Raw genomic sequence first — 21314 nt, 5'->3', positions numbered from 1 at the left:
CCTTGGCAGAAGTTCATAGAGCAGCATGTCGGCTCTTTTCTTCTCTTCCAAGAATGCAGATGTTCTCTCCTCCACCAGCTCCTCAAGATTATTGGCGTATTGCTCCATGCGATTCAGCAAGTTATCAAGAATGTTGGTTCCCGTGTTCTTCTCTCTGTCAAAATAAATATGTTTAAACATCATACTCCACGTTTTGACGTGAGCTGTCAGCAAAATGGAGGGACTTGAAACTGTGTGGACTTACAAACGTTCACACAGTGGTTTTCACACTGTCGAGGAATAGTGCACATTATAAAAAAAATGTGGATAGAGTGTGTATGTTAACGTTTTTTTACGAAGAGTGGGTCTGATAACAAAAGAAAAAACAGTCCACAAAATGTAGGGAATTGAAACGCAATGTGGACTTACTCACGTCCACATAGTGAGTGTAGTCTTTTACACTGTTGAGGTAGTCTTCTTTGCACAGAACAACTACATTTTTCCAATTTCCATGAATTGTATCACTATATGGCGTACGAAGTGTGGACCAGATAAAAATAAAAGTAGTCCATAATATCTGTTGAATTGCCACACAGTGTCTTATAGTTTATGAATGTTCACAAAATTACTGCAATACAGAACAATGTGCACAGGCATGTGTGTGTTTAGTGGAGTGGATATATACACATTCAAACTAGGACCTACAACAAATATAAAGTAGGATTGGAAGATATAATAGGCTGTCTATATCGCTAAGCGATAACGACTATGTAGAGCAAACAAGACACACAAAAAAAGGTGCAGTCGCAACTTGGTGGGTCAAAGAGGTAGATAGCTCCTCAAACAGACGTTCTGGCACAGGCTCGCTCATGAGAGATAAGACCAATTCTGAAATTGACTAGTCTTCCACAGAAATGACATGAGAGTGTCTGTGGCCCTGTCCTGGTGTTAGCGACGGCACGTCGTCCATGTCGGCGTTCCAGAGCAGCATCTGCAACATCACGGCGCATCTTCTCTGCAGTCTTTACTGCCCTTGGTCACTGCGTGCCGCCATTTGGTGCGATCTCTTGCGAGGATCTCCCAGTTGTCACTGTTGATGTTTGCAAGGTAACTCCATGTTTCAATAGATATAATCGAGAATAACAAACCTGTTGATTCTATCCATAGATGATCTAAGCGTGTTAGCGGAGGGACGATTCCTCGGCTCTTCGGCCCAGCATGCTTTCATCAGCTCAGATAGATTAGGATCCCTCTTCTCTTCTGATTCTCGTGGACGAAACACGGGGCCGTGCTCAGGGGGCGCTCTGATTTTCTCTAGTATCTCTGATTGGGGAAACAATCAGCAATAGAAACAGATAATAAATCGATGCTTAAATAAAGTGCGCCACCAATAGTTTGACCTGGAGAGGTGATAATCCGAAGAAAACAGATTCTACAGAGGGTTCACATTGTATTCTGGGTAAGCGTTTTTGAGCGTTTTAAGTCGATAGAGATTATTTCCAACAGATGAAACCATAGTTTAAGCAATAATGTTACAGATTGTTCTAATGTCTGCTTGAGTCATACATTGGTAAGTATTCAAAACAATTAATTATCATGAAAACTGACACGTTGAGCAGAACGATAGCAATGACAACCTAACCAACTATTTCCTTAGAAGTCATATGGTTTGAAATTATTGTTTCCTCAAAAACCCTTTGGACCTAAAAAAGATCCATGCTTGAAATTGTGATCCAGATTTCTGAGAGTTGAAACACTAGAAACGTTGCCTTACATATGGAGTACTCCCGGTGAGATCCCCAAAATCACCCTCTTTTATAAATTAGTTTGGTTCAACTGCTAATAATCATCAACTCATCTTTTTCTTATCTTAAAAAAAAATAAATCAGGGCCACCACAAACAGCCACAATGCCTCAAATCACAGAACACCTGCAAGTAACCAATTTCCCCAAGTGTCATTTCTTCCTTAGCTCTAAGATAAGCATAATCTTACATCCAAAATAGAAATAAAACAATTACCCGCCATATCCATGTACTTAGACTCGGCGTCGTACGGGCCCTCTCTTGCAACTATTTCTTTAATGACGATCCCAATGCTGTAGATGTCGCCCTCCTTGGTCATACTAAGCTTCGGTTCTCGCAATAATTCTGGAGCGATCCACAGACATTCTGTACAAAACAAGAACAATGATTGGGTTCTTGAAAACATTTCTTGCAAACTAACTGAGGGATGAGGGAGAAAGCGTCATCGCTCAAAACGCGCGGTCCCTCGGTCTGATCCAAGAACAATGGGCTGTGGATGTGCAAGTTCTTGTTTAGTATAATAATGTGACTAAGGACTAAAAGGTAAGCTTTTTGATAAGAGTCATCTACTGTATAACTTAAACACATCTTTCTAGACCATACGAGACCTCAGCACCAACATGTGGTGCGTTCGATTGGCTTCCGTGGGTCTACCCCGCGGTGCTCACTCGGGTGAGCCCCTGACAAGAGCTAAACGAACGATCACTCACCGCTCTCGTAGTGACGTCATGCACCTGGGGCCAGCCCCAAAGTGACCCACTCCACAAGCAGGGCACTGAGGGCTGACCCGGGTGAGCCCCTGGAATGAAGTCAGGGCTGTTCAAACGCACCGGGCAGACCGGGGTCGACCCAGGGGGAAGCTCAACGAACGCACCCATTATCTACACGTACTCACTTGTCATGACGGCGTGGCATCCATGTGCTTCTGTGGCGCCCTCTCTCAGCGTATGCAGCCCGAAGTCGGTGAGTTTGAGCACGAAACGGCTGTCAATGAGGCAGTTAGAGGAGTTGAGTCTACCGTGAACTGACAAGGCACTGCGGTGAAGGTATTGTACGCCCTGGGTAATGCATTGGGAGAAAATGATAACATCCTGATATTGCACACATTTCTTTGCAGGCTGAACAAATTATGTCTTCTCTTAATACTTTTGCGCCACAAACCATTGCGCAAGCACTAAATGTTGAATGAAGTGCATGCTGGCCCATGCTGCCTAAAACGTGCGTACCGAGTATTTGGGATATCTTTTCCCTAGAGACACTGTCTCCATATGGGAAATTAACATGGGCTAAAGGAGGATGATTCAAGTAAGGGTGCTTTGAGAAGATTGACAAGAAACACAAAGCTTCTCAAGACTATTATACTCCTTCGACTCCAAAATTTACTCCCTCCGACATCAGAAGTCGCATAGCGGGCCCTTGTAAAAGTAATATAAAAACAAGGGCTAGTTTCCTAATTGTTTCGCAACCAGCAAGGACAGCGAAAGGGCAGTGTATGCTTCAAGAAATATATTGACTTACGAAATAACTGACACATTCTTATGTTCGTATTGTAAAATGTTTTTCGGTTGGTATACAATGTCAGTAAAAACCAACGAGCAACAACAAACTCAATAATTGCGTTTAGATTCGGTACCGTTTGATACAAACTGTCGATGCCCTATTTACATTCAGTAATTTACAACAAATAGTTCAAGGCGATCTCCGAGAGGGGACAACTTAAACAAAATCATAATTCAGTTTTCATGGGTTTTGTTTATGTTCTATATTATAGGAACTGTTTGACCCACTGACACAGATGAAGTAAGTACTCATTTTGCTCGCAGTTTCCAATTTTCTAAATTGACTTACGACTGTGACAATGAAGGCCCTTGGTTGACAACAATAATAATGTAATAATAGTATATTATTAAACTAGTATTATTTATAGAATACATTAGAATATTATTATACTATAATATTTAATATTACAAACACGGTTTTGTTTGGGATCAACGTTCACCGTCATTGTAAACTAAATGAAATAAGTAACTGTTATTTAAAGGGTAAGCCCACGAAATGTTTTAATAGAGACATCAAGAATGGAGTGGTTACTTTACTGAGTACTATTCCATAAATACTGTCCGAAGGTACAAAGTAAAAATGTAGGCTAACAAAGACAGCAATAACGTAACAACTCATTTGTTGTTATCGCGGCATTGTGTTTTAAGATACTATAAATTGTCGTTTTTACCTTTATGACGTCACTTATAAGTGAGTACTTGAAAAGCCAATCCAGATTAATGGAATCGTTCTGCAGAATATCCTGAAAGGAAAGAAAGAAATACATTTTGTAAACGCTCTTTTTTTTTGGGGGGGGGGGTTAAGGGTGCGTTTTCTTGTTTGATTTGTTCATTCCTGTCCGTATTTTCTCCGTTACCAAAAGCATTTCATCGACATTGCTACATTTTCACTTCATTACCAAATTCCGCCCAATAACTTTCAGAATGACCATTTTTTTACTGCCAACATTGCATTATAATCCAGATTATGATAAACCCCAAAAGGTAGACCTACGTTTCGTGTGTATACCGTTGGCATATCAGGTACATCAACTGTTGAAAGTACTAACCTTAAAGGCGGTGGACACTATTGGTAAATACTCAAAACAATTACTATCATAAAACCTTACTTGGTAACGAGTAATGGGGAGAGGTTGATAGTATAAAACATTGTGAGAAACGGCTCCCTCTGAAGTGACATAGTTTTCGAGAAAGAAGTAATTTTCTGCGAATTTGCTTTCAAGACCTCAGACTTAGAATTAATTTTTGAGATCTCGAAATCAACCATCTGAAAGCACACAACTTCGTGTGATACTGTGTTTTTTCTTTCATTATTCAGCAACCGCGGTAGTAGAATAAAGAAAGACAGTTCTCTAAGAACAAACTCTACCTGGTAAGTAGATACACACATGGTGTTACCGCAAACCAAATATATATATTGATACCTCACCATGCCTCAAATTCTATATATAATATTTTAAATATTATAACCAAACGTATAATTTCCATTACTCCAACTCTGGCATCCAATGGGTGACAGACAGTACACAAGATTACAAAGCGTTTTACTTACCATCAGACTTCCCTTTGGGCAGTACTCATTGATGATAACCACGTTGGGGACATCCACACATAATCCAATAAACCGCGCCAGATTTGGGTGTCCTACGTGCCTCATCTAATAACAGAAATCACAAACTTAGTGGGGAACACTCATGGTACGCTCTTAAAGGCAGTGGACACTATTGGTAAATTCTCAAAATAATTATTAGCATAAAACCTTACTTGGTGACGAGTAATGGGGAGAAGTTGATAGTATAAAACATTGTGAGAAACGGCTCCATCTGACGATTTAGAATTTGAGGTTTTGAAATCAAGCATCTGAAAGCACACATTAGGGTGTTTTTTCTGTCATACTATCTCGCAACTTCGACGACCAATTGAGCTCAAATTTTCGCAGGTTTGTTATTTTATGCATATTTTGAGATACACCAAGTGAGAAGACTGGTCTTTGACAATATTACCAATAGTGTCAAGGGTCTTTAAGCCCATGTCACACGAGGCAACGTACAGGCAACCAGTTCCTGGCAATCTCTAAGAAGAAAATCCATTTACCTTTGAATGTTCTCATAATTTTCTTGTGAATCGTAAGACATTTTTTGAAAAATTACCCATGTGCTACCAAAGTGGTCCTGCAGTTGTTTGCCTCCAAGTTGCCTGTAAAAGTTGCCTCGTATGACAATAAAACAAATTAAAAAATTAAAAACTGCCAGTCCAGAAGAACATATTTTTGTGGCAGATATCCCAACTACGGCCCTGGCTCAATTTTATAAAGGTTTTAAATAAAATAAAAACAATTACGCACTTAAAGACAGTGGACACTATTGGTAATTGTCCAAAAAAAAAAAAAAAAAAAAAAAAAGTCTTCTCACATGGTGTACCTCAACACATACTAAAATAACAAACCTGTGAAAATTTGAGCTCAATTGGTCGTCCAAGTTGCGAGATAACTATGAAAGAAAAAACCACCCTTGTCACAGAAAGGTGTGTGCTTTTAGATGGTTGATTTCGAGACCTCAAATTCTAAACTTGAGGTCTCGAAATCAAATTCGTGGAAAATTACTTCTTTCTCGAAAACTATGTCACTTCAGAGGGAGCCGTTTCTCACAATGTTTTATACTCTCAACCTCTCCCCATTACTTGTTACCAAGTGAGGTTTTATGCTGATAATTATTTTGAGTAATTACCAATCATTATCAGTCGCACGGAGTAATCATACATTTTTGTTTCGGCTGTTTACCAAATTCTGCTCTGTGTTATTCCTTTATCTGCTTAGCTTCATATTTTAAACCGTTGAAATCGAGGACATCATCTAAAGGGATCTGGGAGTTTTTACAGAGCGAGGACGAAACCAATTGACAATGTGTGCGTGTCATACGAAGTGTGGACATGTAAACAAAAGAGGTCCACACATTTATGTGGACTTCAAACACCACGTCCACACAGTGTGTTTACTGTGTTGAAGATTAATATGTTGATCATTTGATTTTTCTCATTTTATCAAATGATTTCTCCGAATGCTCACGTTGACCATGTTTGTTTTTAACTGTGTGAGAAGTAACAAGCGACAGGGCTAATAACAAATAACAATTCGTTATAGTCACACTTTATTTTTTAACTTTTTGAGAGCTATAGACCATGTGAACTCTATTAAAAATTAGTGTGACCTTGTACATTCTTTGAGTATTCAAAATACTGCACTGGTCATATGGAAAAGTTTACATTTTGTGTCATAACTTCCACATAAATCCAAGAGTTATGAAAGTAAAAGCTGGACAAGTTCAGAGATGTGCCCCCTTTCATCATATCAAAAGTTCGTAAGAATTAGACAGTGACATCTCCATAAAATATAGGATTTTATGTTTTCTACCATTAGGCTGTGTACAAATCGTGCCTGCATGAAGTCCAGGCTCTGTGGCTCTTTTGTAAACAAGTGATGTCACAGGTCACAGCGTCTATACATTACCAATATTGGGATCGCCAGGAAGGAAAAACGAAAACTTGTCATGTGTTAAAAACAATCCCTGACATGTGATCAACTATCTTTAGGTGAGCTAGGGATGCGTTTCGGCGGCTGTAACCAATAATTGTTTCTGACGTCATAACAAAAACGGTAACCGAGCTCACAACTCGGTTATCGTTCAGTCTGAATAGCAGAACCAACGACCAATAACCGAAACAGTTTTTGGTTGGGGTCGCCAAAACGCACTCTAGGTAATGGTACGCTAATGAATGGCTTTTACATATGTATTCGATTCAATTCATTTCAAGTAAGGCTGTCCTTAACCTATTTATAGCCATTCAAATTAATTTACGTGTTGTAATTACTGCTCGCTAGCGTATCACATTCTAAAGGAACAGAAGGCTACATGCTGCACTCAATTCAAGGATCCTGCTCTTAACAAATGAACCGCACAATCATTTGCACCGGAACTCAAAAAAAAAGAAAAAAATTGAAGAAAAAAAATTAAGTGCAAGAGAACCCCCCTCCCCCCCTCTCTAACTCTCTCTCTCTCTCTATCTCTCTCTCTCTCGATTAAGAATTGTGACCTAAAAATTAATTACAGAAATTTTACCTAAGTGATTTTTACACATGATTATAGATATGGGTAATGGGTGAAGTCACTTACATTTTTTAGCTCTATCAGAAGATTCCTCTTGAGGTCTATGCGGTCCTTGTCCAATCTCTTGACAGCTACAGTATGACCCTGGTGGTAGGACAATATAAAAATCACCTTCAGGTACGACTATTCATGTCGGTGCATTGTGAATTTTGTACCAGTTTAGTTCTTAAATTGGGTCATAACAGGATCTTCATAAACCGGAGTCAGGCTAAGGGAATGTATAATTTTGATTTTTTTTTTTAACTGTTTGATTGTAAGATATATATATATAAAAACATTATCAATCGCGTTTTTGAGAGATATCGCCGAAAATCTCCCTCTGAAGTAACGTAGTTTTTGAGAAAGGGGTAATTATACCCGCACAGGAAGATTAATCTGTAATTGGAATACACAAATTGAGAAGCGTTACCGACAGTAACGCCTCTCTGCTATATTTTGCCATGACCACATTACTTCGTAGTGAAATGATTTTCAACTGCTTTATACCATCGAAAGCTGCTTTAGGCTTCTAACAAAGGAACTTTATAGCGCATTATATTTTAAGAGTAACTACCAAAAGTATACCTTCCCTGCAGCTCCGCCTGTGGAACGGCTTGCCTCTCACACTTAGATCACAACCTGACATTTCTTCATTCAAATCCAATCTCAAAACTGTCCTCTTCAGCCTAACATTAATTTTTCCCTTGGTCATATTTTAGCGCAGTGAATAGTTTTTCTAGATACCAGCGCTTTATAAGATTTGATATTAGTATTATTTTATTCAATAACACTTTTCAAAAAAGAAGTCCAGAAACTGCCACCAAATGTTGAGGGTCAAGCCCACTCCTTTGAAGCCTTAACAATAATCACTTCCACAATATTAAAACTTACATCACAAAATCGAGGCTTAACCCACCTGATAAAAGGCAGTTTTTGTAAAGATTTGTCTCCCTTCTTCTGTCCTGACGGATAAATTTTCCTGTGATTGAAACATGATAAATGCAGACATAAACAATTAAAGGGAAGGTACACGTTTGGTTATTACTCAAAACAATTAATATTAACTTAAAAGCTGACTTGGTAACGAGCATTGGAGAGCTGTTGATAGCAAAAAAACATTGTGAGAAACGGCTCCCTCTGAAGTAGCATAGATTTTGAGAAAGAGGTAATTTCACACTAAAGAAAAGTCTTTTATTCCTATCTAAAAGCACACAAATTCGTCCAACAAGGGTGTTTTTCTGTCATCATTTTCTCGCAACTCCGATGACCAATTGAGCTCAAATTGTCACAGGCTTGTTATGTTATGCTTATGTTGGGATACACCAAGTGAGAAGACTGGTCTTTGAAAATTACCAAAGGTGTACTTTCCCTTTAAAGCAGGTTTTTCATGTTAACTAAGTTAAAGTACAATATGGAAAGGGAAACCTTCTTTATAATATAACGACATGCATTATTTCATTTTGCCAGTTCTTCTAAAAATAATTATCTTCAGTATACATTTGCTGACCATTTTTATCCCCTGAAAAATATCGTTTCTGAATTATTTAGTTTCAACTTCAGATTCAGTATTCTTCAATATAGCCTTTATATGAAAGATATTGCACAAATAATATTGCCTGTTGATGCACAATGGTCGAACGACACTGTGAGGAGGGAAAAATTGTGAAAATAGTTTCCTTCCTTTCTAAATTGCCTTTAGACACAGTTGTGCGAAAGTAATCATGTATTTGCGATAGGCCTATTACACCTCGATGTTTTGTAAGGTCGGTTTTGGGGGGGTTTTTTGTTGTTGTTTTTTCATTTTTTTTTTTTTTTTTTTTTTTTTTTTTTTTATTGGAGGGGGTATCACGGTTTCGGCGTTTTGCTTAAATCACACTTCATCCCACAATAGGCTGAACTACATGACATTTACACTATTAAAACACACAACAAGCTGCATTATTAAAATTCAGAAAATCCAAGACCAAAAAACACAGAAATTCACACTAGAAAAGACAAACAGTTTGTTTTTAAGAGTAGATAATGAACAATAAAAACTAAAAAAAAAAAATTGCAAATAATTATATACACCTCAGTAATATTGATTAAACACAAGAATGTAGAGTCTGAAAGTTTATTTTCGTGACACCAAACACTGAACCCGAATAGTGTAAAACAGAAACTGCCACTATATTTTAAACTTAAAATCTGAATAACACTTACAATGGAGAAGGTGGAACTTGTGGGTACCCTTCCAAGTTCACCTTGAAACTGAAGCTCCTCCCACTTTATTTGCCACGCCCTGCTTTGGATCTCAGCGTCCTTCTTCAGTTTTCTGTATAAAGAGATGTCCACAGACATGAATAATAGGATAATAATAATATTATTAAGTTTTTAACCAGATCACACCCGAAGGGCGTACCAAAGCGCTTCTTACAATACCCCTGGGGTGGATTTCACAAAGAGTTAGGACTAGTCTTATCTCGAGTTAGGACCAGTTACTCGTCCTAACTTAGGACTATCCACGCAATTTGTATATCTCCTAGGACTAGTCCTAACTCTTTGTGAAATCGACCCCTGGTCACAGGGCCATTTAACTCATTCCTTAAACCATCTCAGTTCCCTGGTGAGTATACAGCCTCGTGTAACAAATGCGCTACTCTGCTGAATCACAAGAACTATCCCTTCCCTCACAGGTACCCATTTACCCCTGGGTGGAGAGAAGCAATAGTAGTTAAGTGTCTTGCTCAGGGACACAAGTGTCACGACCGCATTTCTAATGCATTGTCACGTGACTCACGACTACACTCTTAACAAAACCGGGTCAAAATTTCCCCGGATTCAGAGTCCCGTTTGGCTTGACCCATTTCTGAGTCAGTTTGACTCAAAACCTACATCAAAATTACAAACAAATGGTTCAAACTGAAAGTCAGTCATGTTTTTTCCGGGTAAACTCTTGACTTTTAAAATGCTTTTGTTAGAAAAAAAACAATCTTCCAAATTTAATTTTCATCCGGTTCGTTTACTTTTAATTAGAGAGAGTGGACAAATTGTAGGTTTTTTTTTCTTCATACATGATAGAAAAGGATGCCCTACAATTATAGGTATTTCATACATGATCGGAAAAAGAAGACCTTATTGACGGTAGGCCTACCCTATTTCATTCATGATGAAAAAGAATGACCTTTAATTGTTGGTCTTTCATTCAAGATTGGAGATAACGGTTTCAGTATTGAACGTTCATGCTGAAATTTAACTATAGTTTCTCCACCATTAACCCCTTATTTATACCCGCACTAAAATAACACGCATTGTGCCCATCTTCAGCGAGACTCCTTGAGTTGAGCGGGTTCTCTGACGGGATTCCAAAAGTAATAATCACATCTATACGGTCAAGGGTAACTGCCACTCTAATGCCGCCCTCACATCAAGCAATCAAATGCCTACCCAACCAAATTTTGTGAAACCTGCCGTCGATTTCACAAAACTCTTTCTATTTTAAGACTAATCTTAGGACTTAGGACGAGTCCCAACCCTGCACTGTATGTAGCACGCAGACCTTAAGTCAACGGCAACGGAGTATTATGGGTTAAGTCCAGTGTGTTTTCCTATTACATTGTTTCATTTTTATGTTCCATTTTAATTTTTGTTTTTCGCTACCTATCTCTTTCCCCGAGTTGTTCAGCATATTATCCATACAGCAACAAATCTGTAAAAATTTTGGCTCAACTGATCATCGAAGTTACGAGAAAATGCCGGAAGAACGTTACCCTCCTTGTACAAGTTTATTTTCTTTCAGACGCCCGGGAAAGGTTCCAGGCCTGAAGTTTTTCTCAGATTCAATTATTTCAGTGACAAAATGCCTCATTCTCAAATTTCAGAGGAAGTCGCCTTTCACAATGTTTTAAACTAATAAACAGCTCTCCGTTGCTCGTTTCCAAGTAATTTTTGTTATGCTAAAAACACTTTGAAATAATAACCAAACTTGCCGCTTCCACTGCCTTCAACTTTCTTTCTTTTTTTTTTTTTTTTGGGGGGGGGGCTTTTGCGGGGTCAACAACCGGGAAACCCTTTGAGTAAAAAATACTGTTGTTTGACAAACAAGCTTTCTTTAAAAACATGTTTACGATTTTCTTAAACCTATGATATTCTGGAGGTTTTTTCAATATCTTTCAGTCTGCCCTTTTTGTGTTTGTCAATTTACTTAATGCTGGAGGCCATTAGTGATCATTTAAATTCAACTGAACGAAGCCCTAAGCTCTAAAAAATAAAAAAAATAAAAAAATAAACGAAGAACAAAAGCAGTCAGCATGGCAGTTTTTAAATTGCAATTGATATCAGGATTTGTTACAAGAAGGTTGTATTAAGTGGATTCCCTCGATGTGGCCTTTCTTTGTTGTTTAAGAGAGTTCTGACGTACCTCGTTCATAAGAGTCTTCTATAAGCCATTCTATAAAAGTAGCTTCTTGTATAACGGGCATATCCATCACTTAGTGACGCTCAAGGAACTTTAACATCAGTAGTTTCATGTAAGGTTTGTGGGACTCTACGTTTTAATTATGAAAACTTCTCCTTTTTACAAAGCACAATGTGCTTTAGTGCGCTGTCAATCAAACAAGGAACACCAGGCGAACCCCTTTTCTTTTTTTAGATAAGTGCATTGGTTTTACGTACGTTACACAACACACGAGACTAACGGTTTTACGTCCCATCTGAAGGACGAAGCATCGTAAAAAAAAAAAAGTATATTGCTTTACGTCACAGGTGTCAAGACTGGAACTCGAAACAACCAGAGTTTGAATCCGGAGCTCTAAACCGGTGGGACACATGCCTATGGAAACGTTAAAGCCCGAGTTTTTGCCAACCAAGGTTGAAGCAACTAGATGTGAAGCCAAAAAAGCCACAAATGCAACAAAAAAGAAGCTACCGTTTGTAAATATTGTTCACAAACGTTTTAAAATAGTGAATATGGATTTGTTTGTGGTAGGGAGTCCGTATAGCGTGTGTCATTTCAGTTTCATGAATATTGGGGGTCGAAATTAAATAACACGTGTTGTTAACATTGGGGCTTTGTATTATCATGCAGCCAAGAGTCGACAAGACATTCTGCACGTATAAAGAGTTTGTTTTAACACGTGCTGTACGCTACAATTTGAGACTTTGGTGGAGTTGGCCTTAAGCTTATTGTAAATTTTCCATGTGGAGGACTTACCTGGCAATTTTGTTTTCTATCATTCTATTCAACTACTACAAAATACGGCAAAATACTTTAACCTTCCTTATATTCACAGAAATAGAATTTAAAATTGTACTGGAGGCTGCCCTTAATGATACTTAATATAAAAACACAAAGTTCACATCTTAAAAACGTAACTCAAAAACACTGGTCATTTTTTTATTCCTGCCTTATTGACCCCTCTGTAATGTCCCCAAATGGTAATTTAGTCACTCGGACCTTCTACTCTGTTTTTGTCATGCTTAATTTGCGTCTATTGTTTCTTGTTCGCCCTTTCTTATGGCTTATTGGGAGTTGGCACCTGTTCGTTATTGATGTAATAGAGCGCATTGTTCTTACCTGTACACACCTAAGATGATGACGGCGGCAATGGCAACGATGGAGCATGCTATGACTATAGTTGTAGACACACTTGAATCTACACATTAATGAAAAAAGGGACGTTAAAATACATCGTATGAATTGGAGTTGTGTGAATTTATAAACATCTGAAAATAAATTAATCAACGACTACTAGTGTATGGCAGAGGTGTTTGGTGCTCGATAATGTCGCATGTGCATTTTCTTTTTGTCTTTTTTCGGGGTGGGGAGGGGGGTTGCTCGTGGGGAAGATTTCTAAAAGGGAATAGGGCCAACCCTCACCGTGACACCGCTATTGTTCAAAATTAACTACACAATAAAACACACTAGGGCATACCAATGATCTCTCGAAGAGCTATATGGGTGCACCCCTGCCACTAAATGCGGAGAAAACGGAGCGTCGAGCTCAGTGAATTTGTGTAGGTTCTCAAAATATTCTACATTACACATAAAATGATTAATTGGGGGTTGTTCACTTCTTGGATATTAAATGTCCCTAAATAAGGGTCCTATTTGCTAAGAGGTGAAGGGAAACTCTTTCAAGATTTATGCTAGGACGTTTTGGAAATCACACTGGTGTAGGAGTGTTGTGACTTGAATTGGGAATAACTCAACGGGCCTAAGGACTTCCCATGAACAAAATCGAGCAGGGAATAAAGTTCATGAGTAAAATGTTCACATGTAAAACGGTGTGAGGCTTAAATTATAATGAATTCTGTTTTGTATTTTGTTGATGACCGTTTTGAACTGTATGCTATGGGAATTTATTTGGTGGGGCGCATCAATAATAGGACTACCTTGGTGGTGACAAGCGGGGTTTTCATTGTCGAAGCCGCACTCCGGAGTATCCAGCGGTGGTTTGGAGGCACCGCCCGGCCAGACGACGTCCCCGGTTACCCTCAACTCTCCGGTGGCACCGTAGAAATCATAAACAACCTGAGAAAGAGCCACATCAAAAGAAAAAAAGAAGACAGTTTGTATGAAATAAAAGGGGACAATTGTTTTAAGTAGTTTTGTAACGGTTTTGGTTTTGTTGTTACTTAATGTGTTTCTTTTTAGAATGCTGTCAGACACAAGTTTGATATTGTGAAGTTGTAACTTTTTGAAACTGTGATTAATAACAACATTCAACGTAACTTTTTCATATTAGGGAGGTTTCGCATGCGAACGGATACGTGCATACGTTTAACAATCCGTAACCTATTCACGCTTGTGCACGTGTAGCAAGCAGGGTATCAGTGTCATCTGTACGTATAGCGGATAGCGAGTGGCGTATCAAGTCATAATGATGACGTCCCGTCTTACTAACCGTATCCGTTCGCATGCGAAACCTCCCTATATAGTCGTTGTGGTTATTTGCTACTGCTGTCTACTGCTGCTGTTGATAATGCTACCACTGCATGCTTCTGCTGCAGTGGTGGATGCTACTGATGCTGCTGCTTCAGCTGTACCTGCACCCTTGATAACCTACGTTAAAACTTTCGCTTTTTAGTGATAGCCGTTCTAACGAATTTTCTCATAGCCTTCAATCAATGTTAAGTTGTGGTTGAGTGGGCTGTTTAAACACAAGCTAGATCTTCTTTTTACTCTTCATTTGTTAAATTATTTATTTATATGCGCTCATTTTTGTAAAGCTATTTTTATTAGGTTTTTACGATAAATGTTAGCAAATATTTGTCAAGTTCATAACACGCATTCAAATTTACGTTTTCCCCCCTAAGTCATTCAGACCATGTGGTTTCTTTCATAGCATTTAATTTCGCTTTCGAGCACACATGATTTCATTCTTCGCATCCAACAGGTTCGTTTTTTGTCATTTTATTTCATCTATAGACATTCAAGGGTACATTTTCACCATTGTTCGGTTGAATGTCTATACTGAAGGGCGTTCCTATTCACAAAAATGACGATTGTGGCTTTTATGTAGATTAATTGCGTATGTACCGTTGAATTGTTATACAGCTTTTATGTCATGGTTCTGAAATAGTAACTCATTACCCGTAACCTCTCACTTGAGATCATTGTTATGTCGATTAGTTTTGAATAATGGTTCAAATTGACACTTAAAGGCAGTGGACACTATTGGTAATTACTCAAAATAATTATTTGCATAAAACCTTACTTGATAACGAGTAATGGGGAGAGGTTGACGGTATAAAACATTGTGAGAAACGGCACCCTCTGAAGTGCCATAGTTTTCGAGAAAGAAGTAATTTTCCACGAAATTGATTTCAAGACCTCAGATTTAGAACTTGAGGTCTCGAAATCAACCATCTGAACGCACATAAGTTCGTGTGACAAGGTTTTTTTTTTTACATTATTATCTCGAAAGTTCGATGACGGATTGAGCTCAAATTTTCACAGGTTTGTTATTTTATGCATATGTTGAGATACACTAACTGTGAAGACTGTATAGTCTTTGACAATAACCAATAGTGTCCACTGCCTTTACCTGACACCCACAATAGGGAGGTTTAGCTGCACGTAACGCGAGCAAATACGTGAACGTGAACGTGAACGTCCGAAATTGTGTCGTTTAAATCTCACGATTTTAGCATACGCGAAGTTACCATTTATTCATGTTATTAGGTACGTATGTGTAGACGTCATACGTGAGCGTGCAATAAGTCCAAAGTGGTGACGTTACCAAGAAACACCACCATTTTCTGACGTTAACGTTCACGTATTTGCTCGCGCAACATGCATCTAAACCTCCCTAATAATTTGAAGATATTACTTGACATGAAAAAGATAATATATTTTAAATTTATAGATAAGTCATTATTTTGTCAGTATTGTACTTTTGATGTTTACTGGCGTGTAGTTAAAATGAGCGATTATTATTCATCAGTGTACTGTCTGTAGGAACTAATAGTCCCTCAAGATATTATTAACGGATCAATTGCAAATCCATGTCTGGCCATACTAAGATGCTATATCTCCCTTGTTGTGAACAAATCGTGCAAACTAGCCGTTGAGTGGTCTTAATTTCCACTGCTGCCATCCTCTGGTACGGTCGTCACGTGCGCATTAAAAAGACTCAGAATGAGTCAAAAAAAAGGGTCTTAAAGGGAAGGATACACGTTTGGTAATTACTCAAAACAAATATTAACTTAAAAACTGACTTGGTAACGAGCATTGGAGAGCTGTTGATAGTATAAAACATAGTGACAAACAGCTCCGTGAAGTAGCATAGATTTTGAGAACGAGGTAATTTCTCACTTAAATAATAAAAGACTTCTAGCCAGAAGTCTTTAATTCTTATCTGAAATCACACAAATTCGTCCAACAAGGGTGCTTTTTTTTCCCTACTCATTTTCTCGCAACTTCGACGACCAATTGAGCTCAAATTTTCACAGGCTTGTTATTTTATGCTTATGTTGCGTGGGAAGACTGGTCTTTGACAATTACCAAACGTGTACCTTCCCTTTAACTGTTCAACAACTTATTGTTGTCCCCATTACATTAGTCTCTGTACTTTACCATTAAAGACACTGGACACTATTGGTAGTTGTCAAAGACCATTATTCTCACTTGGTGTTTCTCAGCATATGCATAAAATAACAAACCTGTGAAAATTTGGGCTCAATTGGTCATCGAATTTGCAATAGAATAAGGAACTCTTGTTGCATTAATTGTTGTGCTTTCAGATGCATATTAAAAAGCTTCAGCTGAAGTCTTTCATTATTTGAGCGAGAAATTACCTGTTTCTCAAATACTATGTTACTTCAGAGGGAACTGTTTCTCACAATGTTTGATACCATCAACAGCTCTCCATTGCTCGTTACCAAGTAAGTTTTTATGTTGACAACTGTTTTGAGTATCACCAATAGTGTATAGTGCCTTTAAGATTGATAGTGCTTGGTTTCTAGTTGACAAATTAATATCAACCTTTGAGGAAATAAAAACAGACAACGCAATGTTTGGGTTTCATTGTCGGCATTTAAAACACTGGGGCAAGTACATTCACATCAAATGATGGTTAATTATAATTGAGAACTAAAATATAATATGAGAAAACTGGAGGGGCTCAAGGTCGCAAAGCAACTCTACATCGCTCCCGTGTGTGTTTTGTGCTTATTTATCGATGATTTGTTGGTGATTTATCGACTCGAGGTTGTTCGTTTGTTATTATCTCTTTTTTGAGGATCACTCTTTGTTAGTTAGAGGATTTTTGTTTTCGTCTGCGCGATTCAGTTTTTTTTTTCTTCAAATACTTTAGTTTTACCTATAGCAAGACTTCTGAATAGTTGACTTTCTGCACTTGTTTTTAATTGTTTTCGTGTGCGGGGTGTCAGCTATTTGGAGGTCTGGTTCACCACTGTTTATATGTCTACAGTGTATATGTATAATTTGTTTTGTGACTCGTAATAATGTACATTCAATTAATGTTTTGACATGTATTAACTTGTTTGTAATTGCTGTGGTTTCAACAATTTTTACACTTTGCTTTCTCATTTTGTCAAATAATCTGTACATTTTTAAGAAATTGTATATTTTCTATTTCTAGCCACAACTTAATGATTTTGTATGGAGCTGATCAATGTTTTTTAGTTGAGTTGAATTGATTAGTACAACAAAAATTATGTCATAATTGCAAATGTAAAGTATTTCAATTTAGCCATGAAATATATAAAAGTTAAATATGTTTTTAACAAATCAACAACAACAAAACTGAGAAGAAAGCTGTTTAATCATTTCTGGTTCTCATATTTATTCTTCTTCTTGATTTGGTTTTGTTTTCGAAGCAAAGACTCGTCCGTGGGGAAGCATGCCAAACGCTGATCGTTGGTTTCTAGCCACTGATGACGTCAAAGGGGGCATTGCTCTATCAATATCTGTAGTTTTACTTACGGTCGAAACAACCGCGCGGGAGGTGCGTTTTTTTTACTTGTTTTCCTTTTTACTAAATGTACATTCTCAGACATGGGTAAGGGGTAGTTGTTGCAAGAAGCACCTGACCACTCTTGGTCACTATTGGTCTCAAAATAATTTTAGCATAAAACTTTACTTGGTAACGAGCAATGGCGAGCTGTTGATGTATAACACATTTTGAGAAATGGATCCCTCTGAAGTAACGAACTTTGTTTTAAAGAGGCAAGTTCTTACTCAAAATATTAAAAGATTTTAGGCCTGAAGCCTTTCATTTGGGCATCTAGGAAGCATACATTTTTTGTGCAAAAAGGGTTTTTCATTTTTGTTTTTTCCTATCATTCTCTTGCAACTAACGTGACCAATTGAGTCAACAATTTTTTAGGTTTGTTAAAGGAACACGTTGCCTTGGATCGGTCGAGTTGGTCTTTGAAAAGCGTTTGTAACCGTTTTTTATAAAATGCATATGGGTGGAAAGATGTTGTAAAAGTAAAATACAATGATCCACACAAACATGCCTCAAAATTGCATGGTTTTCCTTTTACCTCGTCGACTAACACGTCGGCCATTTATGGGGGTCAAAATTTTGACCCCCATAAATGGCCGACCATGTTAGTTCGCACAGTAGAAGGAAAACCACGCAATTTCAAGACAAACTTGTGTGGATCATTGTATTCTACTTTTAAAACATCTTTCCAACCATATGCATTTTATTAAAAACGGTTACAAACACTTTTGTTTTGACCAACTCGTCCGATCCAAGGCAAAGTGTTCCTTTAATTTATGCATATGTTGGGATACATCAAGTGAGAATACTGGTCTTTGAAAATTACCAAATGTGTCAATTGCCTTTAACCGTTTAATGAACACCACGCTCATTTCGTAACCATAAAAATTTACTTTTCTTTCGTTCATTGTTCTCTGGCAACTTCGGTGACCAATTGAGTCAACAATTTCACAGATTTGTTAATGAATGCATATGCGGGGATTACATCAAGTGATAACACTGGTCTTTGAAAATTACCAAAGGTGTCCAGTGACTTTGTGTATAATCAACACCACGCTCATTTCGTAACCATAAAAACGTACTTATCTTTCTTTCATTGTTCTCTTGCAACTTCGATGACCAGTGAGCCAACGTTTTTACAGGTTTGTCATTTTATGCATATATTTGGAAACATCAAGTGAGAATACTGGACTTTGACAAGGTGTCCAGTGCATTTAATCGTACAACCAATACCACGCTCATTTCATAACCATGAAAAGGGTACTTTAATTTCTTGATGAGACGATGATCCCAAAAGCTGTTACCTTAGCAACTAATCAATATAGGCCATTTGGAACCACGTAATTGCCTTCAACAACCATTAAGTTCATTATAGGCCTAAAATTTATTTAAAAAAACAATTAACGTCTAATTTACCGAGAGGTATAATTGTTTTCCCTATATTGGCATATCACTTCAATGTCAACTCAATGAGTTCATAATAAACGAAAAGGATGAACCTATGTTTATCTTTTAAATTTTTGAACAGGGATTTGAGTCCACCTACCTAGGCCCAATTTCATGGCTCTGCTTACCGTAAGCACCGAATCGGCGCTTACGGAAGCAGGAAATTATGTGCTTACGGCAACCGTATTTCACGGGTCAGCGGCGAATTTGGGCTTCTGCGCGTGCGTACTTCACGTTACTAGGCATTCTAAAGCTTACAAGACTAGCGCAGAAATTCGGCACTTGCACGTAAAAACGGGGAATCGCGATCGTAAGCCCAGAAATCGGCGGTAAGCAGAGCCATGCAATTGGGTCCTGGAAACTTGGACACTAAACATCTTTTCAGCAGACTCGGGTGGTCCAGGGACTGAGGGTTATATACGTTGTTTTATCAACCACAAATTGTATTCAATAAACAAAAAAAATAATCCAATGCTAGTTTCATAGGCACTGGACACGTCTGGTATTGCCAAAGACCAATATTCTCACTTGGTGTATCCCAACTTGGGCATAACATAGCAAACCTTTGACAATTTAGACTTAATTTGTCATCGAAGTTGCAAGATATGATGACAGAAATAATAATTATCTTGTTGCATTAAATTGTGTGCTTTCAGATGCATGAGAAATAACCTCCTACTCAAAAACTATACGTCACTTCAGAGGGAACCGTTCTCACAATGCTGTGCACTTCTAACAGCTCTCGGTTGCTCGTTACCGAGTCAGTTTGTATGCTAACAATTATTTCTTAGTATTACAAATAGCGTCCAGTATACATAAACCACCCAAAGGTTTAACCTAGCAAGGCATGAAACCTGAAAAACAAAATTTACCAATGCAAATAGATCAACCACTAAAACATAGAATAAATTTGATTTGACGTTCTTGTAATAACCCCCAAAATAAGCAAACCATGGAAACCTAAAGTGATCAAAGTTGATTTAGCAAGTTTTGTTAAAACCTTTATAGGAAAAGGTTTATTTAATGTAAATAAACCATAGCCCCAAATCAAGCATGCTTAAACCTGCATGTCAACGTTGATTCAAGGTTCGTATTCAACTTGGGACCGAGTGAGTTGCTCACCAATCGATTGCTATACAAACGGCGTCCGCTGAGCCACTTTGTCAATTGCACTTATCTCAACTGTGAAATTTGTCAGCGTAAAGGTTACTAGCGGAATGCCGCGCTTCGCGCGGCACCCCGCTAGATGATGAAAATCCTTCACACAAATATTTCGAAATGTAATGTGGGTGAGGGTGTTGTACGCCTCTCTCAATATTTATGCATGGCGTCATAATTAGAACCAAAAATGAAGCGTTTTCGCACGTCCGCCACTACTTGCAGTGGCTGCACCCACCTCGTTTTGGGTAAGACGTACCTTATGCATACTTCTAGAAACTATAAGTCTCCCCCGTTAGCCGTATAGGGGTCTAATATGTTGGGCCTCCTTAACGTTACACGTTTTTGAAATCAGCGTTGATAGGTGAAACTGACCGTTAGCCAGCAATAACTAAAGTTTCTTTTGTACTACACTAGCAAAACTTTCTCCACACACTCAATATACATTCATAGTGCTTGCATTTCCTTTTTGAAAAACATCGTCAAAAATTAATGTTTTACGTCCCACGATACATAGCGTTGCTACAGCACTATAAGTAAAGCTAGTTTTCGGAACATGCTGTGTGCCACAAATCTAATTTATCTACTGTTTTTTTTTTTTTTTTTTTCTTTCTTTTCTTTTTTCGGGGGGGGGGGGGCGGTTAGAGCGTAGGCCTCTTTTTAGTTTATCCTCATCTGAATTGGTCTTGTAAACCTTATGGTCGTCATTAGGCTGCATGTTACGGGAGCACTTAACGTGAACGTCAAAAAAGTGTTTTGAAGAGATGCCAAG

At 38.1% G+C, this 21314-nt stretch overlaps 1 protein-coding gene across 2 annotated transcripts in view; it reads right to left on the bottom strand.

Moving 5' to 3' along the window:
- LOC139937256 (atrial natriuretic peptide receptor 1-like) overlaps positions 1-21314 on the bottom strand; it is a 54963-nt gene that overhangs the window by 9028 nt on the left and 24621 nt on the right. For both annotated transcript variants that reach the window (XM_071932351.1, XM_071932352.1), the window contains exons 6-16: positions 13857-13995; positions 13039-13117; positions 9687-9798; positions 8401-8463; positions 7512-7589; positions 4895-4999; positions 4014-4085; positions 2679-2841; positions 2000-2149; positions 1128-1302; positions 2-154 (exon numbers count right to left, since the gene is read on the bottom strand). In XM_071932351.1, the coding sequence (XP_071788452.1) occupies positions 2-154; positions 1128-1302; positions 2000-2149; positions 2679-2841; positions 4014-4085; positions 4895-4999; positions 7512-7589; positions 8401-8463; positions 9687-9798; positions 13039-13117; positions 13857-13995 (1289 nt within the window). The remainder of the gene's footprint in view (position 1; positions 155-1127; positions 1303-1999; positions 2150-2678; positions 2842-4013; positions 4086-4894; positions 5000-7511; positions 7590-8400; positions 8464-9686; positions 9799-13038; positions 13118-13856; positions 13996-21314) is intronic.

This window comes from Asterias amurensis, chromosome 5, assembly GCF_032118995.1.
Source record: "Asterias amurensis chromosome 5, ASM3211899v1".
Taxonomy (NCBI): domain Eukaryota; kingdom Metazoa; phylum Echinodermata; class Asteroidea; order Forcipulatida; family Asteriidae; genus Asterias; species Asterias amurensis.
This window is presented reverse-complemented; position numbering and strand designations above follow the sequence as displayed.